At 37.0% G+C, this 14290-nt stretch overlaps 2 protein-coding genes across 2 annotated transcripts; one reads left to right on the top strand and one right to left on the bottom strand.

Annotated features, from left to right (window-relative positions):
* Positions 1–8281: 8281 nt before the first annotated feature.
* On the bottom strand, positions 8282–11320 carry LOC104806855 (fructose-1,6-bisphosphatase, cytosolic). The gene is made up of 12 exons (XM_010531941.1): positions 11007–11320; positions 10564–10611; positions 10337–10411; positions 10191–10252; positions 10016–10082; positions 9800–9913; positions 9605–9691; positions 9453–9523; positions 9301–9366; positions 9081–9167; positions 8886–8961; positions 8282–8576 (listed from the first exon to the last, which is right to left on the bottom strand). Exons 1-12 carry the CDS (start codon positions 11163–11165, stop codon positions 8463–8465), a joined length of 1026 nt encoding a protein of 341 aa, XP_010530243.1. The 5' UTR covers positions 11166–11320; the 3' UTR covers positions 8282–8462.
* Positions 11321–11975: 655 nt separating this feature from the next.
* LOC104807033 lies at positions 11976–14262 on the top strand. The gene is given in 6 exon segments (XM_010532143.2): positions 11976–12129; positions 12311–12342; positions 12770–12868; positions 13165–13278; positions 13398–13515; positions 13574–14262. Coding segments are annotated over 6 exon segments (1131 nt in total). The 3' UTR covers positions 14188–14262.
* Positions 14263–14290: the final 28 nt, after the last annotated feature.

Raw genomic sequence — 14290 nt, 5'->3', positions numbered from 1 at the left:
GGAAGAGCATCACTTTTTCTTGTCCCCTTTATATTTTTTAACTACCCAAAAAACAGTATCCTTTTTCGGCTCTGTAACTTTATATTTTTTTGTTAAAAATAATTCGTTATAACTCATGTGTTAATTATAAAATAATAAAAATTAAGAATTTGCAAATTAAAGACAAAGACAAATTCTTTTATCATCCGATGAATTATTAAAAAACATGATAAATTTCGAGGTGACTGGTTATCAAATAGTACAACATATAGAATTAATTATATTTCATGAAAATGTTATCATATATAAGCATACGTTATTACATTGGCTTATTATTAAGCTCTAAAAAGCAATGTATAAAATAATATTAGCTCCAAATAGAAATTGGGTAGAAAAGCTACAGACATATATACATGAATACTAGATTATACATAAATGATATGCTTAGGACACATTTTAAATACAATTCACATAAAAAAAAGTTTATGGAAATTTGAATTGGCCTTCCAAATTTACAGAGATGGCATAGATTTGTTTGTCAATATACTGTACGTCTCGTCTATAAAAATATATTAAATAAACAAACACATATACGTTTCGGTAGGAAATATTTTATACATAAACAAGCGAATAAAATATTATCGAACCAAACAAAATCTACTTGCGACTGCTGTGTGAATGTACAATAGTTGATATTTATAACCGAAGTTTCCAAGAACACGTGCTTAATTAGAACTGCGATCCTTGTTTAAGATTCTTGTCGGGAAGGTTCCAGTCCACACCAAAATCGTCACAAAAAATTTCACATGATCTTCATTAATTCTCTCTCGCCACTACACTATGGATTATCCGGAAAATAACTTTCACATGATCTTTCCACGATTGGAATTTAATATTCGGATCGAAAAGATGACCGTGAAAAGAAAATATCTACAGTGTAGTATAGGTTGTAATACTCATATAACAAAGTATTTAGTGTGTGAGATCGGTTTGGATCGGTTCGGTTTGATTTGGTGTGGTGCAATTTGGTTAACTGTCGAGAGTTGTATAAAAACTTTCATTTTTAATGATTCGAATCAATACAAGAGAATGTTTCCTCTAATACATTTGAATATTTTCTAAATTCGATATTGCATGGATTCAACACTACAAAAAAACACGGAAATGGTGACGCAAATTTTGCGTCACCATCGGGCGATTTTGCGTCACCCTTTCCAAAGGGTGACGAAATAGTGACGCAAAAAAAATGTCACCAATAGCACCGTCACCATTTGCGATTTCGTCACCAAGCGTCACCAATTGGTGACGTTGGGGTGACGCAGGCATTTCGTCACCATTTAGTGACGCAACGATGACGAATTTGCGTAACTAAATGGTGACGCAATTGTGTAACCAATTTTGTCACTAATACATGACGCTTTAAGCGTCACCATCTTTCGTCACCAAGTAGTGACGCTTTACGTCACCAAAGTCGTCACCAGTTAGTGACGCAAATGGTGACGCAATTTCGTCACTAATAAGTGACGTTTTTTTGTGACGCAATTGCGTCATACATTAGTGACGATATTGCGTGAACAAGTGCGTTATTATTTTGTGACGGAGTGACGCAAGTCGTCACCAAATTTGTGACGCAATTGCATCACTATATAAAAAAAATAAAATAAAATAAAAAATAAAACAAAAAAATATTATTATATTTAAATATATAATTAAAGTTCTAAATAATTAATTTACAAAACCAAAAAAATATAAAATATTTAATTTTGATTTTCTCCATCGTAATTGGCTTCATCCCAAAAAAATAAAATAAAAAAATATATATTATTATATTTAAATATATAACTAAAGTTCTCACAGATATATTCTCATCAGAAATTTGAAACGTCTCACCATGATAAACCCAGGCGTAATAGTTAGAGACAAAACCTTTTTTCCATAGATGTTTCATCACAACTTCTGGAACTTCTTCCCTCTCGTTTTTCCATCTTCGGCACGAACAATATATCTTTCATCTCTGAAGAAAAATATATTGATTTGTTGCAAACTCCAAAAAATTAGTCAATCCTTCTTGAGTAATAAATATTGTTATTACTCGATGCCATTTTTTGAGTTTTTTTTTCGGGTGCAAGAGTGTATGAGGGTGTTGTCTGGTTTAAAGAAAATAGAGTGACGCAATTTCGTCACTAAAATAAATATGGTGACGCAATTGCGTCACTAAAGAACACAATTAATGACGCAATTTCGTCACTCTCAATGACGCAATTTCGTCACCAAAGTTTTTGCGACGAAATTGCGTCAGTATAAAATAATGACGTAATTGCGTCACCAAATAATGACGAAAGGGTGACGAAATTTCCGAGCGTTATTTGACGACGCAATTTTGCGTCATCACTGCATCACCATTTGGTGACGCTGGCGTTTTCGTCACAAAAGCGTCACTATTTAGTGATGCTCTGATGACGCTTTCCTTGTGTCACTTTTTGCGTCACAAAATCGTCACTTTTGCGTCACCTTTTTAGTGACGTAAATTTTGCGTCACCTTTTGCGTCACTTTTTTCGTGTTTCCTTGTAGTGCAAGTAGAACCACACTCTCTTTTAATATGTGAAATTGAACCGGAATTCGCAATGAAACACATATCAAATTAACCAATAATAATTAAAAAAAATCGTGCTATGATACCGTATTGAATGTAAAATAAGTTAAAAATATGAGATTGGAAGTAATTGAAGTGAAAAACGTAGCTTTTATATGATCCTCAACTTATAATCAAATCAAATAATATCCGACTATTAATCGAGTGAGGTTTATAAGCAAAATGGATAAAGTCTACAGATGTCGTACGGCTCTTACAGCCATGAAAGTTGAAAAAGCATCAGCGGAGAGACATGAGCAGTGTTCTGAGTCTCCCACTGAAAAAAAAAAATACCTTATGATGTAATTAAAGGCCTTTTTGTTCGTCAAATATTTTTCCATTAAAAGCCCATACGTTTTCACGATGTTGTAGATCTGAAACGTGACGAATAGCTACAAAATATCACCTCTATATGGTCCGACAATGGAATTGATCAAGGAATCTTTTTTGTTCAATATCGTTTAAAGGAAAGAGATTCCCAAGATATTAGAATATTTTCAATACTTATGTATGAATCAATTTTTTAATAAAAAATTGGTCTATGTATCGTAAATGCCATTCCATGACTAGGGACAATTTTGCGATGTCATAAAAACATGGAACATAAGATAAATTTAGTGTTAACATGCATGCTGCATGCATATACCATTATGTAATTTTTATTAGGTTGGACGCCAGTTTTTAGATACTTGCTAAACAATGAAGTCGAAACGAGTGCCATGAAGTCAAAAATCGGGGTTGCGGGTTGATTTGAATTTTTTTAACGACGATGAGTTATCCCTGGATATCCGGTTATGAATAAAATGACCGTTTTATATCTTTGATATTGTATGTATTTATAGTAATATATAAATATACTTTTAAATAAAATTAACAAAATATCCATGAAGCCAACAAAAATCAACGTTTTTTCAAGATTTTGATGAATTCGGTTTCTCTCGAATAATTGAGTTCAGTGACGGGTACTCGAGTTTTACGAAAACGAAAACAAGATAATACATTTCTAAAACCCTATGAAGACGAAGTCGAGACCAGATACATCCAAAATCAAGGTATATATCCACTCCTAATTTCTATTCATTGAATAATGGATTTTGGTTAGACGTGCCACAAATCTTACACTCCATTGTTTACGAGATTTTTTTAGTTAACCGGGTATCATGAGTCGAGGTCAAGACTAATCTCATGATTGGAAGTAAATTATGTGTTATGTGTTGGAATTATGTTCCCCTCCCCAACTTTAAGTTCGAATTTGAGACGAGATATACGGTTTGTATCCACATGTTTCACCGGTTGATCTATCCAAGTTGAGTTTTACATCGAAAATTCTTCAACATTTGTTTTCTGTGATGCCCTATTGATTCACGTATACATACTATCATTTATTATTTATTGTTACTTATTGTATATTTGACACGTTTAAGATTCAAGCATATTCCAGATTCAGTATTGTCAAATACTAGAGGAAAGCTCCGGCAAGAATACGTGAAAAAATCTTTTTCGTTCAAGATATGAAAAAAGATACATATATCACGCATATTGTTTTTTTCTAACGTTGTAACGATTAAATGAAAATAAAAGTTTCTTCCTTTTGATAGATGCGCTCCATCTCCATGTGATATCGCAGTGCAATAATGTTCGATCACAAAATCGAAATCTTTATGGACCATGGACGAACTCGATGGCTCTTCCACCCAAAAGTTAGATCCAGCATGTGGAGGGAGGGTGCGATACTCTTTAGCACTTGGGGAATTTCTTTTATAAAGTTGCTCTAATAATTACATTCTTGCAATAAAATAGACTAACTAAAATGGAAAAACGAGTAATCATCGGGAAGATGAATAAGGATCCGAAACCTTAGACCATACTTTTATTTATAATTAAGATTGGGAAAAAATTGTAGTCTTGAAATCTATTCCGATTATTGATGATGGTGGAAAAATGATCGCCGATGTAAAAGACACAGAGCAATTTCTTGTAGACGTCTAAACAAGAGGGGCATAAAGACGAATCTAAGATGTCAGAACGAGAGGGATCCAAATATTGTATGGGTATGAAAAAAGTATCGGTAGGCTTGCCACCTATCTTCCACACAACCACATCTTCCTCTTCTGTAAGTGTTTTTTTTATAAGGTTTTGTATTGATTAACTAAAATAATGTACAGAGTTTACATAGTAGGAGCCAAAGTGGCATTTTAGGCATCATCAGCCTGCTCAAACCCAGAATACAATAACCTCAAAAAAATTTTGAAAACCAATACTGAATACATTGCTCTGTAAGATCAGGAGTTACCGACTGCAACGAAGCAACTCTTGTGCGGAACATTACGTCTGTTTCCCGGATTAAGGCTTGAGTATCCTGGAAAGTTCTTATACATATATTTGTGTATGTGTATGTATATATGTGTGTGTATTTTTTTGATAGAATCAAAACGGGCCTAGCCCGTGAGAAGCCCGGTCCGTATAAATTTAAATCTGCAGAATATTAAGAGAATATTCTTATTTGAATTTGAAATTCAAATTCAAATTGGATTCAAATCCGTAGAAAATCTATCAGATATGATTGAGATAAGATTGAGATAAGATTGAAATAATATCTAAATAAAATCAAATTTGAATTTTGAAATTCAAATTGATTTGTTTTGAGATTCTCCCCTCTACTATAAATAGGGGTCTTGGGTTAGCTCATAAAACACACAGAAAAGAAACAAGCATTCTAGAGAAAAAGAGCATTCACATATTTGCTCATATCTCTCTCTGAGTTCGCTTGGTATTTGGAAAGCTTCTTCCAAATACGCGGTCGTTGTATCCTGGGAGTTCACCGTGCTCCAATAGCCTCGAAGCTTTAGAGGTGGCACGGAAATCGAACTTAAGGAAACTGTGTTTCACAGGCCTCGACAAAATAATTTTTTAATTTCAGGTACTTATCTGGAATCGCTCGAATTGCCGGAGTTTTGCCGTCGTCAACAACCGCCGTACCCAACAACTATAGAGACAATGATAATTTTAAAAAATTGATTGAACTATATACATAATAAAAAGATGAATCTACCTTTTCGATTATCTATTTTGAGAGAATTTTAAAATTAAACATGTTTATTTTGGAGTAATTTTTAGGATGAGGCTTTTCGAAAATATATACGAGTAAGAACGAAGCACGTTGGTCGGTCACATGACCTACCATAAATGAACTCCAACTAGTGAAGATTTTTCACAGAAGATCATAATAGTGTTCATATAGTGAGAAGATAATTAATTTGGACCGACATATGCCACTGTGGGTGTGGTGTATCCAAGTAGGTATCGTGTCGAACGCGGATGTAACAAATTACATCACGTTTTCTTTTGGATTTGCTTAGGACAAAATTAAATTAGGGTTTTAAAAACATTCTCTAAGGCATTATAGTGTTTGTTGGTTGATACTGTTCCACAAGAGATCATATCATAGCTTGCTATTACTTGTACACTCAACAATCAAATAAGCTCATGTCCTTTTCCTCATCTATTAGGGCACGTGGTTTAATTCAAAATTCAAAAGTCTTTATCATTATCCACTTGAATGAAGTGTTGAGAGAGGCAAACTGTGAAAGGAACGGAAGAAAATGCTCAAGGAAAGATGGATATATATCATCGCAATATATGATCTATCACCTATATTAATTTTATATATCTATGTTTTTGTATATTCATAGTGAAAAATGCTCTAATACCGAACGGTAGTGTTGTGGAATGGTATAATGGTGGAATCATATCATGAGTGTTCAAATAGAACGAAATAGAAATTTCCGAAATTGTAATATCTAGTTTATAGTGATGAAACAAAAGAAGAAGAATTTTGTTTTTTGTTTTCTTTATATTCTGAATAGAAAAATTTGATATCCCGTTATATAAAACGTACAAAATCTTTAGAATATTATTACATGTTAATCTATGAAAAAAAAAAGAAATTCTCTAATGCATGTTTGCAATAGCGTGAAATAATACAATAATGAAATAACGTAATTAAGTTGAGGAATAGAATAAAATATTAGGTAAAACCCATAAAAATTTCTGAACTTGTAAAATGATGAAAACTTAATTTCTAAATTTTTTATTTGACAAATTTATTTTCAAACTTGTAAAATATGTCATTATAATCTACAAATTTGCAAAATATTTTATTATAATTCTCAAACTTAATTATGGCTCAACATCGTCGAGATTTTTTCTGACACCAATTAATAAGTTTGAGAATTATAATGATAAATAAGATTGAAAATTATAATGACATATTTTGCAAATTTGAGAATAAATTTATTACTTAGTAATTTTTTTTTTATCATTTTAGAAGTTTTGGAATTTTATGTGTTTTGTCCAATAATAAAATAAAAAATCTTCGATTTTCTAAACACTAAGATTTTATTTTCTTTACGAATTAATATTTCTTCGTAGAAACATGACAAACGCATCATTCCACCATTTGAATTTAAGGATTTACAAATTGAAGCTTCGTGTTCCATATTGTTAAAAAAAGCAATGCAAAAAAAAAAAGTGAAGAACAAAACTATATATATATATATATAAAAGGTTGGATTACGGTTTCCGTACGAGAGGGAGCACACGAGCGAAAGTTGTGACTATGTGGCCATTATATGACGTTTCAATTATCATAAATTATAGACTAAGCTTTGAATACATTGCTCGGATATATGGACGATTCACATGGTTAGTTTATTATATCTAAAATAATAATAAAACGAATATATATATATATATATATATATATACACATTGTGGAAAGGCAATTTGGAAACTAAAATATGAGAAAACTATCTAAAATAATATGGCCCGACATGCTTTTCACCGATTGTTTAGATAACGCAGTTCACTAAAAAGAGCAAAAGGCTGCCATAAGATTCCACACAAAATGATATATATAATAATAATAATAATAATAATAATAATAATAATAATAATGCGCAATATGATATGAATGCATAATTCTGTATATTACAAAGTGTGGGAATAGTAAAATTAAGTTGACCATAGGCTAACAAAGCCTAAAAAGGCATATTCAGCCGTGTGGAATGGCTTGCATCGAGATTTTCGTATTGCCTTGATGCTTATCTTATACACACAAAGATATGAACTCTATGTCCCTATATACAATATAACTACACCTACACGTGTGTATATATATATATATATTGATAGATCCTAGGGATATACAGAAACATTTTCCCAAAACATATCAAGTTTGAGCATTAAAAAAAATCTTCCTACGGACAACCCGTTTAAAATTTTTCTGATGGATTTCAACGGCCTTACAATGATAAGATTCATTGAAATCCATTTGAAAATATTTTCAATGGAATTTCAAAGGATCGTAAAATTTTTTTACGGAATTTTCAACGGATTTTTCAACGAATTTCGGTTCAAAATTTTTCAACGGAATTTCAAATAGATTTCGTTTGAAAATATCATTCCAAAAACTATAGACATATATATACATATGTATAAGTTTTCTTTTGTTCAAAGGAATGTTTTTCTTGAGTAATAGAAAGTATTCTTTGGGTAAATTTAGGTGTAGTGTTAAAACATGGATTGGTCCATGGACGGGCGTATTCATCATTAACAGAGATGACATATATAGTAAGATTCAATTGAACTTTAATTAGGAATGATGGGTGTTGCAGAAGAACATGAACCAGATGAACAAAAGTTTACGTTTAGGTTCAGGGAAAATGACAAAAAGAGTGATGTATCATCGTCTCATCACAACACAGCAAACAGCCTCCAAGGCCTTTTTTTGCGTTATCAGAGAGAGAGAGAGAGAGAGAGAGAGAGAGAGAGAGAGAGAGACTGAGGAGCTTATGCGTTCTTGGCGTCATTGGCATAGAGAGTCTTGATCTCTTCGACATCCTCGTAGCTTCCCAGGAATATCGGCGAACGCTCGTGGATCTTCCTCGGGACGAGATCTAGCGCCTGCGAAAATCCGGTCCCAGTCTCGTCAATCGATAGTAATTAGCATACCCGAATCGAAACTTTCGAGATCGGCCCCGGATAAAACTGATGATTCGGGTCATAACAAATGAACGATGTTCCCAAGTCATGTACATCCCGGCTACTAGAGCATCGATCCAAACTATCAAACAATTTCATCCATACCCGACCAAAACCTGTCATTGCTTAACTTAAAAACTGGCCTCTGCCCCGACGGGGACATTAACAGTCACCACCTCTTTCTTAGTCGGAAAATCAAACCGTTGTAAAAGGGTAAAAAGGGTAATTTACCCGTTCCTTGCCGGTGAAGGCCTGACCTCCAGCTTGCTCCATCAAGAATGACATCGGGAAGACTTCGTAGAGGACTCTGTTCACATTTTGAGCCGAAACGAGAAAAGGGTATTCCCGAGTGGTAATAAATGGCGTTTTCAATCGATATAAATCTAAACAGAGCTTCCGACCAGGTTTCCTCGTAGGTAGGCTTACCGCAATTTCCCGTTGGGGCTTTTCTTGTCAGCGGGGTACAAAAAGATACCTCCATAGAGCAGCGTTCGATGGACATCAGCCACCATACTGCCCAGACAACGAAAGACTTATCTCAGAACACGTTAACATAGTATCCCGAAACCAATACATCAATGGACAAATGAGGAGAAATTTCACGAACTACGAACGGATAAGACAATTAACGTTATGGTTCCATCACCTCCCGACATATCTCAGAGACTTTGGGGGCGAACCATCTTCGGGAAACTTGCATTTCTCTACGTACCTAGACCAATGGAAAAACAGAACATAGATATCATACAATGTTCAGGATCTACTTTATGCTACAAAGATAGTTTGCTTTCCACATACCTTGTAGTCGGACCATCCCAGTTCTTGGCATTGCCCTCGTTTACGGAATAGATCTTTCCCTTTTTCGGAATCTGTGTGTAAGAACAAAGAAATCTTGAGAACACCATCAGTGAGGAGGAAAAAGCTTAATCTTGATGGGATCCAATTACTACCTTAATGTCGGGATGAGTTAGTATGAACTCTCCAAGAGATGGGTCAAGGGTAAATCCATTGACGCCGGTTCCAGCGCTCAAAACGAGCTGAGAATCAAATAAAACCGGTTGATTTTCAATGGCGAATCAATAAACTTTTAGCCATCAGATTGGTATCCATGTTTTGTTATTGCCTCGTATATTTGTTATCAGTACCATGCATGAGCTTCCGTACATACAATACCCAGCTGCCACCATCTCGCTTCCCGGTTGTAGGACATCATCGATGGTCGGTTCATCGTTGTGCTTCAACGTGTAAATCCCGAAAATCTAGGACGAAACAAGAAGCAAAGCTACATATGTCACGAAGCTATCGATAAAAGTGGCAGTCGAGCTCTATATACAAAAGGGTTTAGGATGAGAGAAACATACCGTCCCAATGGAAACACCACAGTCGATGTTTGAGGACCCATCGAGCGGATCGAAGACAACACAATACCTACAAGTTTCAAGTTCAATGTTCAAACCAGAAGATCATACGGCAATAACAGAAACCGACATAAGCAGACATTTATATCACTGAGACACCAAGAGAAGATAGAATTACTTTCCACGCTTGGAAGGTTCCACAAACGTTGCGTCCTCGTCTTCTTCAGAGACAAGGATGGACTGCCACAAAGATTCAAATCCCAAAACAATTCAAAGGAACATCCTAGACATGCCCGAATCATCTGGAATTTACAATTTATTTACCGTTCTGCCACTGCTAACAAAGGCTTTGACAAAGACGTCATTGGAGAGCACATCTAGCTTCTTCTGCTCTTCACCCTGCAGTAAGAGAAGGTAAATTTCACCAATTCACTGTAAACACAGATACAGAAAGAGACACTAAGGCAGGCATTTAACAAGCATCAGTCAGCTTCAGAAGAAGGACGAAAAAGACGTAAAAGAAAGCGAGTTTGGGTGAGTCATGAACTCGCCTGAATGTTGGTTTCCCCTGCAAGTCCAATGAGCTTCGCTAGACCTGCCTGTAAAACACAACATATCAGCCAAAAACCAACTTCAGAACCTCTTACAAGGATCAACGACCAAACAAGTTGAACCAGTTGCTCGTAAAGATACTAATTGGACACGTTTAGACAGAAGCCAACGTCAGAATGCTGAATCTCAACCCCAGTTAATTCACAGACATGGACTTATGGTTCCAATGGAGGCAATTTTTGCAACCGGGTCAGATTTCACTACCAAAACACAAAAGGTTGCCAACAAAAAGTTCCTTTTGAGTCACTGGGCCACCATCATGAATTCCACAATTGTGATTTAAACAAAAGATTCGACGAAAGAAAACGACATTTTTACATTCACGCATTGGATCATTTCCAGAAACCCATTTCATATTCCACAGGCGAAGAGATTTTTTCACCTTATTCACTGCACTGCAAACGAATTTGCAGCCCAAAACGATGTGACTGAGCAAGATAGTGAAATCCCCACGAGATTCCGGATACTTTGACTGCTCGTTCAACACGAACCTCGTTATGGTCATCAAATCCGTACGGTGAGCATCCGCCGCATGATCCATCTCTCGCTCTCCCTCTCGCACACGAAACCAACAAAGTCCTTCAATCTCTAGAGGGAGAAGCCAAATGGGTTGATGTAAATTTACAATCTTTTCCCTTCCTTTTTTGTGTGTCGCCCATTTCGAGGAAGATGATGAGATAAAGACGCGCTTGAGAGCCAGAGCCAAAGAGGCAAGTTTATCTGAAGGTGAGGCTGGGAAATCGGCGACACGTGGCATGCTATTAGCTGATAGTGACAGGATTGGCCGTCACCGCGGATGACGTTAACGAACCTCCCGGTTTTCGTCTTCGTCATCATCCCCATCCCCTGTCCCTGAGGATAAGTATTACCAATATACGATTCATATTTCCATTCATGAAATTGGCGCATTTTAAGGATTTTGTTTATTAGGAAAAATGCCCTTAGTAATCATCTTATTTACTGTCCAGACACTGAAATTGTGGATTCCCGAAATACCCTCAGGCTGTAACCGAATTTTCACCCGCTTCCGTCCCTACCAATCACTATTCTACAATGTCGTTTTTTGGGGGTTTAATTTGTTTTTGAGGATTTCAGCCTTACTGTTACTGGTAATTTGAAATTTCGGATTCATTTCCTGTTCGACTTTCTTTGCCCCTTTTTTCATGTCTGAATTCGAGAATCCCAATTCGTTTCCTTGTTTGGTCTTCCGATTCTAATCGAAAATCGAAGTATTTACTGTTAGGGTTTATGAATTGAGTCTACTGATTTGGAAGAGGATTCGACACGGAAGCTCCACTTTCTTGGTTTCTTTTCGGGTTCTTTGGATCCGTGTGGTTGTGGAGGAGCTTCCATGGCGGATCAGCAAGAGGAAGAGGACCTGAAAGTGGCCCTGAAGATGAGTATGCATCACACTCCACCCAAGCCGAAGCGGAGTAAGCCCAGAGAAGGACCCATATCCGGATCGACGGCGGGAGAGTCGTCGAACGAGTCCCCGGAGGCGAAAGGCCGGCGATTGCAGCGGCGGAGAAACGGATGCTGGCATTGGCGAAGAGCTTTCCGGCTTCGTCTCCAATGGCTACTAATAAAAGTGGGGAGGTTGTGAAGGACAATGAGTTAGGATCAGTGCGCAGAGATTTGGGGAGAGAGTTGTCGTTTCCTGATGGTGTTTGGGAGTGATGTCTCCAGAGGTATACTTAGTGGACAAATCAGGGTGTAAGGTATGGTTTTAGTGCTTCCAATTCGATTCCTGTTAATCTTGGTAAAGAATTCTGGATTTGGATTCAATTTCCGTGCTTGTTCGATGCCTTTGTTTGTCTAATATCGGCCACTTTCTGTATTCATATCGAAGCACTGATCTTGGAAGTTTGATTTTCGCGGACTTGGTCATGAAATTCTTTCTCTAGGAGATTCCATTAGGGTTTTCTTTTAGTTGGGAAGAATTCTATATAGTTCAAGATTACAAGGGTGTTTGGTTCTGCTATCTGACCAAACCCAAATTTGATTCAAGGAGATCAATGATATACAGTACTAGACGGTCGGTCACAGTATAGTCGCTTGCTCCTCACGTCTTGAAAGACAGGGGATTAGCTATCGGCTCGTGACAATACCGAACTCGGATTAATTGTCACGAACAATCTCCATTAGGTTCTAATGGCTATAACTGTGGAAGAGCTTCTTACTCTTGGAAATCTGTCAGGCCTTGAGTATCCTGCTCTCCGATTCTTCTGTCTTCTCTTCTCTTTGGTATATTTCATGTGATAGTAAAGTTGATAATGCTGGATATATTAACATCTTAGCATATGGGTTCATATGAAACAATTCTGTGCTCTGAACTTTACAACAGCGTACACAAAGTTTTGGATATGCTCGGTAAATATTCATTAAACCGATGCTGGTAACATCTCCTTTTCCATTCGGTTTTGCATGGGTTTGGCCAACTTTCAGTGATAACAAAGTATTCGGTTATGCATGGTTTCGACCAATGTTGTGACGAAACTCCTATAGGTTTAGCCCTGAAGGTGGACCCTGTGGTGTTTTAGCAAACATTACAAGTAATTCTCCTCATCTTCCTTATTCTGATAAACGATGGATCATATATATCTGCTATTGTTGACCCAAACACTGAGGGTTCTATTAACAATGAGAAAGGTGAGGTTAGTCGAGAACTTGAGAAGTTGTCACTGTATTTGGCGAAGATATCGGCTTTGCTTCAAAATTTGTTATGTCTCCGTAGTCGATTCTTCCTCTTTGAAGTGTTGATCTTGTGTTCCAGGAAGTTGCCAAAGCTCTTGAAGGGCTTTCCATTGAGTCTGCTTCAGATTTGCAGAAGATCCTAAGAGTCGAGATATTCATGGCTCGGGCCAATTCCAATGTTCCAAAGTCATATGGACGTTCTGCTCTTCCTTATTTCTGCCTTACTTTCTCGTGGACTGGTATTAACGCTACCTTGATTCTTCTCTAATTTAGCATTTGTTTTTATAGTGTTTGCCCTCGATACGTCTGTCCAGGAAGAGAACGAGATCAGACAGAGGGGGTACCATATAAGAAGAGCCTTCGAAGCTCGAGACCAGAGTGGGGGAGGAGGATTCATAACTGTCTAAGCCTTCCACCAACTTCTTCGGGAAACAAACATCAGACTCCCTCCCGAGAAGTTCGATAGCCTCTCTGCCCCGGGGGTTCATCGTGTGGATGAGTTTTGGCAGGAGTTGGATCAAGAACTGGGAGGGCGAAAGGATTCAACAGGGATGATGGGGAAGAAGGTTTTCAGTCTGTGTCAATTCAACGGGATCGAGAAATCAGACATAAACGGGGGTCAAGCAATGATCGTTGAAGGGGAGGCTCCAACACAAAGGCCTCGGCTCACGAAACTAAGGGTCTCGGTTCATTCAAAGCGGGTGCCGGATGAATACATGGCAATGCCGGACAGCTCTAACGTGGTTAAGAATGTCTCGAAAGTGAACCAAACGGAACGGTCTCAGCACGCGCCACTTGTGGACTGCATCAGAATGCGGTGACTTCGTGCAACGTGCCGCTGGGTCGGAGATCCTCCGAGCATAGTTTGAAGCAGTTCCGTCCTGACTCTTTCTCTGTTTTTGCTTTTAGTGATTAGAGTTTGCGTTTCGAAACGCTAGAGAGAGAACAGTGTTGGTTCAGGGCGATCGGAAG

The sequence above is a fragment of the Tarenaya hassleriana genome, unplaced genomic scaffold, assembly GCF_000463585.1.
Source record: "Tarenaya hassleriana unplaced genomic scaffold, ASM46358v1 Cleome12, whole genome shotgun sequence".
Lineage (NCBI taxonomy): Eukaryota > Viridiplantae > Streptophyta > Magnoliopsida > Brassicales > Cleomaceae > Tarenaya > Tarenaya hassleriana.
This window is presented reverse-complemented; position numbering and strand designations above follow the sequence as displayed.